This window comes from Centroberyx affinis, unplaced genomic scaffold (assembly GCF_046629955.1).
Source record: "Centroberyx affinis isolate AG114_WGS23_722 - 3 ecotype Tasmania unplaced genomic scaffold, CSIRO-AGI_Caff_v1 ptg003025l_1, whole genome shotgun sequence".
NCBI classification, from domain to species: Eukaryota; Metazoa; Chordata; class Actinopteri; order Beryciformes; family Berycidae; genus Centroberyx; species Centroberyx affinis.
In genome coordinates, this window is record NW_027281121.1 from 59599 (window position 1) to 69932 (window position 10334).

Below are 10334 nucleotides of genomic sequence, written 5' to 3' on the forward strand. Positions count from 1 at the left end.
TCATAAACATAAAATGACAAAATGATGTAACATGACATCACATCTCTCCCAGGTGGTTTCAGTCGTGCTCCTCCTCCTGGCTCCGGTTCTGATCCGCTGCCAGGTCGTCCTCCCGCTGGACTGCAGCGACATCTATCACCAGGACACCAGCCGACCCAGCGGAGTGTACACCATCTTTCCCATCGGAGTCACGTCTGCTGTCGAGGTACGCTTCATCCACTCCGGGACGAAGGTTGAGACTCATACGATAAAGAGTCTGGTTCCAAGATGAGATCGACACCATGAGAAAACACTGAGATTCACTCTCACAAAGTGAATAACAGAACAGAATTAAAACAACTTGGCTTTGGCTTAAAGAGACACTGTTAGGAGTAGTAGTGATAGAGTAGCAGAAGTAGGCCTAGTAGTATCAGCAACAACAGTAGTAGTAGTAGTAGTAGTAATACTAGTTGTAGTAACAGTAGTAGTTTGTGGTAATAGTAGTAGTAGTATGGCAGCAATAATAATAGTATAGTAGTATATACAGGATGTGCATCAGCAGGTCGACAGAAGGCCAAACATGCTGTATGAACAGGAAGTGTCTGGGGTGGCAGTGATGTGTGTTGTAAAGAATACTACTTACTTTATCAAATGTATTTTACAAATGTATATAACATGCAGGCTAAAAAAGCTCTACAAGAAGTCACAGGCACTCAGGTCTCTGTTGCAGAAATGAAAAAGCCTTTATTTCATCTGACATTCTTCTAGAGCTTTCTTAGCCTGCACTGTTTTTATGCCTCTGCACCGGGGACAGCTGTGGCCCGAGGCTTTATGTTTTCAGGTTGTCCGTCCCATTCTCCTGAACACGATATCTCAGGAACGCTTTGTGGGAATTTCTTCAAATTTGGCACAAACGTCCACTTGGACTCAAGGATGAACTGATTAGAATTTGGTGGTCAAAGGTCAAAGGTCAAGGTCACTGTGACCTCACAAAAGACGTTTTTGGCCATAACTCAAGAATTCATACGCTAATTATGACAAAAATAAAATGATAAAGTGATGACTTTCTATATCCAAAAGTTCAATGGTCAACTTTACTGTGACATCATAATGTTTTGCTTACCACTGTAGCTGAGAAAACCATCTTGGGTCATTCTACAAAAACGGTGGAAGTGCTGTCACTTACTTTTGCAGACACCAAAATCCTTTAAGTTGACCTAATAATCACATTAATTATATATGTTCAATAAATAAAGACTGTCCTTGCAATGATAAAACAAAGTTTATTGGCGGAGGCATACAACCGTGAGGCGGTTATTTCTAGTTTCTCATGGATCAGCGCCCCATGTCACATTGGCTCTGTTCACACTGCCAGAATTCGGTAGTGACAACCGAACTGATGAATGAGAGTGAATTCACATCTGTCTGGTCACACTGGAGCAGAGCGGAGTCACATGACCAGACTGAGTCTGTACGGGTAACAGGAGTCACTCCGCTGCTCCCATCTCAAGATGGTTGTAAAGAATGTCTGTAACCATGGTAACGTTTACTTCAGACCAATATGGCGGCTACCGTTGCCTGTCGCCTGTTTACTTGACACCAGTAACACCAGTAACCAGAGGCGTCGGTTTATCCATAACAACCTCCACCGACAGCGGCGCCATGTTCTCTTTTTCCACCACATGGACTTAATACTTTTAACCACAACATTTGACTGCAGAACAGGAGGAACAACCTCAGTGTTGAGGAAACAGACTGGATAGAAAATGTGAGAATGTCTCACAGCACTTAACCTCCGTCTCTTTCAAATTAACGGTGATAAAGTTACGTAACGTAACGAGTGTCACGCCCGACGTCACGTAACAACCAGCTGTCCGGTCCGGTTCTGGTTCACACTACTGGACTAACCGAATCCGCTCTCAAATTCAGTATCAATACCTGAATTTTATTTTATTTTTTTCAAGATAGTGAGTTTGGTTGTAGAATGCGGTTCTCTCCTTAATAACCGAACTGTGTGAACTTAACAGGATGAAGCTCCAGTGAGGAGTGACAGCTGTATTTAGCTGCAGTGGACGCAGCCACTGAGAACTGCTCCTGTTCACTCTGATGAGCCAAGGCAGCGTTACTCCTCTTCTTCTATTGTATATAACATGCAGATTTGGATATATTTTATCATCAAGTCTTTGTTTATTAATCCCATTAATTTATTAATCTATTTGTGTGTGTGTGTGTGTGTGTAGGTGTACTGTGACATGGCTTCAGAAGGAGGCCGGTGGACGGTAAGCATCACTGTTCTTGTCATTTTACTCATCATGACAGAAGAACATGTAGCAGTCTGACAACAGAACCACATTACCCATCATGCCTCAGCAGTCAGAACTACAGCAGTGGAAATACACAGGGAACATTTACTAATGAATGGCAATGGGCATTAACAAACAATTATGAATGGAATAATAAGTTATTTCTAACATTATAAATATTTGTAACTGAGTTATACATTATTAGTAATCACACTTACATTTTGATATCAGATTCAGAAGTGCAGAATACTGTTGTTAGTACACATTTGTACATTTGTTTTTTTATTTAACCTTTATTTAACCAGGAGTGGAGTCTCACTGAGATTAAAAATTTATTTTTCAAGAGTGTCCTGGCCAAGACAGGCAGCAGCACGGTTGCAGACATAAAACAATTTAAAACGAAAAAAAGAACAAATTACAGAATCATAAGATATCAAAAAACATTCATCAATACATCATTACCTACTGTTATAGACGTACATACAGAACTACATTACAAATTACCTATAAGTTATTTGTTAGACCAGTGTAGTATTGATCAATTCTACAATATATATGTAATCAATCAAACTGCATCATATCCATATCAGCTGGACCAGATCCCATTTAATAAAAGGAAGATATCGACCTTGTATACCAACAAACCCATATATCAGTCTAATCCCCCCCCAGGTGATCCAGAGGAGGTTGGACGGCACGGTGAACTTCTACAGGCCCTGGGACCAGTACAAGTGGGGCTTTGGCCGCAATGCTGGAGAGTACTGGCTCGGTGAGACTGAGATCCACCTGACAGCACTGTGCCCATTTTCATTTTCACATAAAACTCTCCGGATGGTAAATTCATGATTTGTAAACCCAAACTCAATATTTTCAAAATTATTTTCATTTTGTCATTTTCAAAATAAAAGCAATTTTAGCTGAATTTAGCTGAGCTACAGTAATGATGCAATAACACTGGGATCAAATTGGCCTTCATGGCCAAAAGTCTGTCTCACTTGGTGAGAGCATCATGTGACATCATCACGTTGTACAAGAGGCTAATTTATTTGTGCAAAATTGTAGCTAGTGATTGATATGAGACTTACAAGTGGGGCGTCTCCTCACTGCTGCTCCATGAGTCGTGCTGGTTGTTCATTTCTTCCTCTCCTCCTTTCCACTGCTGAGATCTCGACCAAAATAGATTTTTTTTACCAGGTTTGCGATTTCACAACATGAACAGTTCCCCTCCATTCATTGTCTATGACAAGCAAATAATCATGTGCGCACGGCATGATGGGATAGGTGTTGTTGTGAACCAGGCCCTCGGTGGGATGTGAAAGGCTAAACAAGTTTAATATTATGCAAATGAGCAGGCTAAAATACTTTAGCTGCTAACTTTAGCTCTGGTAGGCTAAACAAGTCATGTTAGCTTCCTAGCCTAGCTATCCCATCACATCCAAACAGCTGTAGCCACTTAGCTAGCTCGCTGGCTAGAGTGAAGCACAATGTCAACATTATGTTTTCCAGATGAATATGTGCAGATTAAATTGGGAGGAATGAAATGAAGCAAATTCTGAAATACAAAATATGTCTTCCATAAACAAAGTTAAATTTGCTCCGATGTTTGTCCCCAAAAAACGCAAAACGCAAACTGCGTGTACCGTTAGTTTAAAAACTTAAAGATCTTCGTTTCCAAATGGATCCACTTCCAGTTTAAGAAGATCTTTAATGGTAACGAGGATTCAAAATCCATTTCTGGATTTACACAGCAGAGTTTTGGTTTGCAAATCAGGATGTTATTTCAAAACAACGATTAGTTAAGACAGAAATTTATAATCGTAGCAACAGTGTGTGAAGTCACCATGTCGTCCACAACTGACACCATCATTAGCACTCGACTCAGCTGCATTCGGTCTATATCTGTGTGTTTATCTGTGTGTGTGTGTGTGTGTGTGTGTGTGTGTGTGTGTGTGTGTGTGTGTGTGTGTGTGTGCAGGTCTTGAGAACATCTTCCACCTGACTCTGAGGCAAAGTTACGAGCTGCTGGTTGACATGGAGGACTTCAGCGGAAACAAAGTGTTCGCCCGTTACTCTTCCTTCTCCATCGACCCGGAGTCCTTCGGATACAGACTGCATGTATCTGGCTTCACTAATGGAGGGGCGGGTGAGTGAGTAGCAGGAGCAGAGTAGTAGTAACAGCAGTATTAGTATTAGTGGTACTAGCAGTAGTAGTAGTATTAGTAGTAATAGTAGTAGTTCAAGTTTATTTATTTATATATCCCTTTATCACAGCATGTCTCAAAGGATTTTACAGAGAATGTGTCAGAGAAGTGCAGATCAGGTGAACCCAGATGCAGAACAGCAAGGCAGGAGGCAGGCTTGAGAATCAACAAAGGTTTTACTGGTAGTCTCAGCAGACAAAGAATACAGAACATAGGTCCAGACTAACAAACAAGCAGAGAAAGGTGGGCGGCTGAGAACTTAAATACTGGACTAGCAACAAGGGACAGCTGGCGAGGCACTGAACGGCATGTGGGGAACAGTGGGACGCCATCTGCTGGAAAACCCCAAACATGGCAGACTGAGGGACAGATGAGGAGACAGTGTTCGTGACAGAATGAGCCTAACGAGAGAGAGAGAAAATTAAAATCTATACATTTCTATCATATTGTCATTTATTACCATGCATGCTGCACAGTAACCTTGCGAGACAGCTGGATTCGCGAGATCACGATCACGCGAGAATCCATCTTGCCAGGCTTCATGTTATCTGTTTGTGGCCGAACCGCAGCGGTGCGGACCAATCGGCGTCCTGTGAGGGCAGCTGGGGGCGGGGCTTAGGTGTGGCGACAGCGAGAAGTGACTATTCGTTCACAACAATGGCGGCTCCTAAAGAGGCTAGCGAGAGGATTTCTTAATTGAAAGAAGAGCAAAGAACGGCACTGAAGGCTTTTCTGGATGGAAAAGATGTTTTCGCTCTTCTCCCGACCGGCTTCGGCAAGAGTTTGTTTATATGGTTCGTTGATCTGATTGGTTGAAGTTAGCCCGTGATAGACAGATGGTTCATCCAATCACCTGCCAAGTATTTTTTGAAAGTGCCTGCCCTATTCCAAACAGTTTCCAAGGACGACTTCCCAGATGGTTCTGTGTGACAAACCATCTGGCAAGTCAGGTTAGCTGCACAGGGTTTGTGTAGCACAACACACAGATCAATAGGGATGTGGTGGTGTTGGCTAACTGGTGTGCGTGTGTGTGTGTGTGTGTGTGTGTGAGAGAGAGAGAGAGAGATAGAGAGAGAGAGAGATAGAGAGAGAGAGAGAGAGATAGAGAGGAGAATGTGGAGGTAGGAAGAAAATGAGGAGGAAAACAATTTGAATAAGGCTAATAAATGTTAGCATACAAGGAGAAACTTCCAAGAAAACCTTGCTAGGAAAAAAATGGAAGAAAGGTTTGGGCGAGCCGAGTCAGAGAGAGATCCCCGCCGTGATCCTCCAGCTGAGATGATTATTATAATAACTTTATTTATAGAGCACTTTTCAAAACAGGGTTACAAAGTACAAGAAAAACCCTAAAAATAAAAAGTACTACTAGTAGTACTAGTAGTAGTAGTAATAGTAGAATTAATAGAAGTAGTAGTACTAGTAGTAGTAGCAGTAGTAGTAGTAGTAGTAGTAGTAGTAATAGTAGTTGCAGTAGTAATAGTAGTTGCAGTAGTAGTATTAGTAGTAATAGTAGCAGTATTGTGATTGTATGACCTGGTTCTCATTGTGTTTCTATAGGAGACTCTCTGACTTATTTTGATGGACAGAAGTTTTCCACGATGGACAGAGACCAGGACTCCTCAGCCAGGCATTGTGCCAGAACTTACCTGGGAGGTTTCTGGTACAAAGATTGTCAGCTGGCAAACCCCACCGGGGTTTATCGATGGGGGGATGACGACACACTCTACGCTGTCGGAATTGTGTGGTCCACATGGAAAGGCTATAACTACTCCATGAAGACCATGAGTATGAAGATCCGTCCCCTGCAGTAGTTTTCCAGCACGGACACACAGCAGAAGACCAGTAGCTGCTCGATCTCACACCTAGCAAGCCTAAATCTATAAACAGGAACAGATATGTAGGGTCTAATAATATGTAAGTAGTTGCATAAGAAGGCCAAATGCAATAAATTAAAAATATTTTCAACTTTGAGTAAAAAGGCGCCAGCGTCTGTTGCCGGTTAAACAAAGTCTGACTTCATGCATTAATAAATAGTTCCAATGTAGCTTGATTTGATAGATGGAAAACTTGCTGGAAAACCCAGAGGAACAAATACAAAACGACTTCAACCACTGAAGTCGACAACATGAAATTAGATCAGTGAACTGATGAAGAAGCAAAGTGCAGTTTCAGTATTCCTAGTTTCAAAATGCTCATTAGTCATGATAGCTGCAGCAGGAACCATTAAGCTCAGAGTTTGAATTGTTCTCTGCTGTGTGGTGACAATAAATCAGAAGCTGAGCATGAAAACTGATCTGATCTGGTGTGTTTCCTCGTCTCCTGTGTTTTTCTGTGAGCTCCTTCATGTATTCTGTCGTTATGGAGGATGAACTCATGATGGACGGGCCTGAAATTAATTACAGTAAGTTTCTCAGAATTCTGACTTTAATCTCAGAACTCAAATACATTTTTCACATGTGGCCCTACCTCTTCTGTACAAGGCTCAGGTTGAAAAAAAATGTAGGCTATAACATTACCTCTTGGTTTTTATCTCCAGGTGCGTGCTGCGTTTATCTTTATGGGATTGTCTGTCTGTCTGTCTGCCTCTCTGTCTGCCTGTCTGTCTGTCTGTCTGTCTGTCTGCCTGTCTGTCACTCTGTTCTCCACTTTATGGGTCTTTAATTGTTGATCTCCATCAAATTTGACATGACATGTTTGGAACTTGACATTTTATTTGATAAAAGTGATTCCTACTCTGATTAAACGACTGAACATTCAAACCAAAAGGTGCGTTTTAAAAGATAATCATTGGTTGACTAAAAGAACAGTTTCACAGACTGGATCCTACAGGTTTTAGAAATAATAAATGATGAACTTCGGTTGATGTTTTTTTCCATAAGGACATCAATGGGAATCACACAGCTGTGAACTAACGCAGCCAAAACTATTAGGACATTTAGAGCCTGAACCGACGGTCACTGCTGAGACCTTGGAAGTGTTGGCTTCCCTGCTAAACAACAAATAAACATTTAAAGTCATTTTAACTACTTCATAATAATAAAAAGTGCCACAAGAAAAAGATAAATGCACGTAAAAGCCAAGAGGAACTGAAGAGCAAAATACAAAATGCTAAAATGAAAAATACTTTTACTAATTCTGACCATGCTGCACATCAATAAGTGCATGATAGCTGTGTTTTTATTGTGTTTTTATTGTTTGTTTTTTTTTACTGGAAAACCAAATTTACCTTATGGAACTATTAAGTTTCAAGTAAAACTGACTTGAATAGAATTATATTATGTACTGCGGAGATTTTCATTAAGTAGTAACACAGTATTACAATACTTTGCCATAGGTTAATACACAGGTTCATTAATTGGAATGAGGCCGTTGTGAAGTATTGTTCTTTAAAACTTAACGAGTTAATCTCGCTAAATGCTTTTAAATCCAAAATGAAAGAACTGGAGGCTTCTGTCACTGTTTAATGAACAACTTTCTCAACTGTGTAGCAGATTTCTCCTTTTTGTTCCTGTATCTGCTCTTACTGCTGCTGGTCTTGGCCAGGTCTCCCTTGAAAAAACGTTTGGGACTTCCTGGATAAACAAAGGTTAAATAAATACATAAATAAATAAATAAAAACTATAAGCACCTTCATTACATGCTATATAATGCATTTATAACGCACTATAGACCTTGACATAAATGTGTATTCATAGCATTCTGTCACAGCAACATAACAGGTGATTATGATCAAATGACGGCCAGTCAGCTGTGTGTCTGGTAAAGCAGCATGTGCGTGTGCGTGTGACATCATCGGAATACTATGAATAAATTTACATGATACCTTATAACAGGGTTTATTATGTATTGGTTGTTGACATGTTGTATTGTAAGTTCAGGGTTCATAACGCTTTATAACGGCAAAGTGACTGCAGTGCATGAGAGAAGAAACACTTGTGAATTGTGATTATGAATTCTAATTCTGTGAGAATAAAGTCTTATAAACATGATTAATGCACTATAGCAGTGATTCTCAACCTTTTTCATATCAAGGACCCTAATTCAGTCCACATTAGAGCCACGGACCCCCATTTGATCAGATTTTGTCTCTTGAAGCCAAATCTGAGAATATTTTTATTGTCAGATATGATTTTGTCCAGAACCCCATGACTGTCTATATTGCAGGTAGAGAGATAACAGAGAAACTGATCAGAACAGTAATTCTTCTACATTCTCTAACTGTGTTCACTTCTTGTAAATTAAATAATGCTGAAGTTTAACAATTCAGTTTGCTGGGGACCCCCTGGAACCCCCTCAAGGACCCCTGGTGGTCCCCGGACCTCACGTTGAACACGTCTTTGCAGGCTTTTTTTTTTTTTTTCCGAACATTTATTAAAACAGGTTCCTTGACAATGAGTCTCACACAGCATGACATAGACACAAATAATATTTGCATAAAAAACTAATTAACAATACAAAGACAAAAGATAGGAGAAGAGGGGAAGTGATATCCTTCTTTGTATGTTATATATACTTTCACATTCACCCCAAATGATCCAATTAAATGATTACAGTATGTTCACTTTGCTAGATATATTATAACAGAAGACCATTTTTCTAAATAAATGTCCATCCGGAGTTGTAGTCTTGTCGTTATATTTTCCATACAGTTAACCTTAAGTCTTTGGGTCCATTGGTCCAAGGTAGGTGGGTGGGGCTTAAACCAGTTGAATGTAATCATTTTATGGGCCATTAACACAAGAGCTCTGAGCATATACAACTTGTTTTTCCCTAACCCCCTTGAAGGTATATTGCCTAGAATTAGCTGCTGTGGTTCAAATGATCTGTCTAAATTCAAAATTTCTCCTATTTCCTTTTTTACCTTTTCCCAAAATACTCGTAGTTTAGGACAATCCCAAAAAATGTGTGAAAAGTCTCCTATCAGACCACATCCTCTCCAACAGAGAGGGGGGAGATTTCTTGTCATAGTTGCATATTACTAGATGTGTTTTAAAATATCTCATTCTCAACTTCCAACCAAATTCTTTCCAATTTGGGCGACTTAAGCATTTATGCCAAGACATCCAGGACCTCTCCCACTCATCATCTGCAATTATGGCATTAACCCTTTGCAGGCTTTTATTAGATTACTAAATTATTAGCCGGTGCACACACATGCTCAACAGTTTGAATGGTTCAAGAAAATCATAAACAAAAGCAGCTCCATAATGAACAAGAGCACCGTCTATAATATATTCAGAGAAGGGGAAGGTGTCAGCAGGGCGCTAAGGCTTCTGAGGCCAATATAATGTGAAATAATGAAACTGGAACCACTTGATATGTTAACAAGTAAACAGTAAACATGTTGCCCCACCAGTGATGTAGCTCCACCCTTGGGTCAGTCAGTGATTGCTGAGTGAACTTGAAATATGAGTGAAATTGTCTAAGCATTTTGGTATGGGACAATGAAAGGACAGATTGACCATATATTTCTGTTGCCTACTCTCCTCAGAATTAGGCTTACAAGTTATATCTTGAAATTAGAGTTGTTCCGATACCGATACCAGTATCTGAAATGCCTCTGATTCAGCCTAAAATGCAGGATCGGGTATCGGCGAGTACGCGAGTCTATGCACTGATCCGATATCACGTAATTTATTATCCCCGAAAAAAAACTATTTTAAAGTAGTTTCACCCGGATAAAACATCCGTTTTCCCGGAAATGTATACTTATATACTAAATTTATACTGTTACTGTACTATTTAAAATTTTAAATGTCTTTTATTTTACTAAATTGTGGCTGCACTTTAACAGATTTTTAAAGGAATTGTTATTTATTCCTAGATTTATTTGTTTATGTTCTTTTTCAGT

At 40.0% G+C, this 10334-nt stretch overlaps 1 protein-coding gene across 1 annotated transcript; it reads left to right on the forward strand.

The window, feature by feature from the left end:
- Positions 1-31: 31 nt before the first annotated feature.
- Positions 32-6294, forward strand: LOC139659155 (microfibril-associated glycoprotein 4-like). The gene is made up of 5 exons (XM_071537375.1): positions 32-205; positions 2220-2258; positions 2955-3051; positions 4258-4425; positions 6041-6294. The coding sequence occupies exons 1-5, from the start codon at positions 32-34 to the stop codon at positions 6292-6294; spliced, it is 732 nt and encodes a 243-aa protein (XP_071393476.1).
- The last annotated feature ends 4040 nt before the right edge of the window (positions 6295-10334 follow it).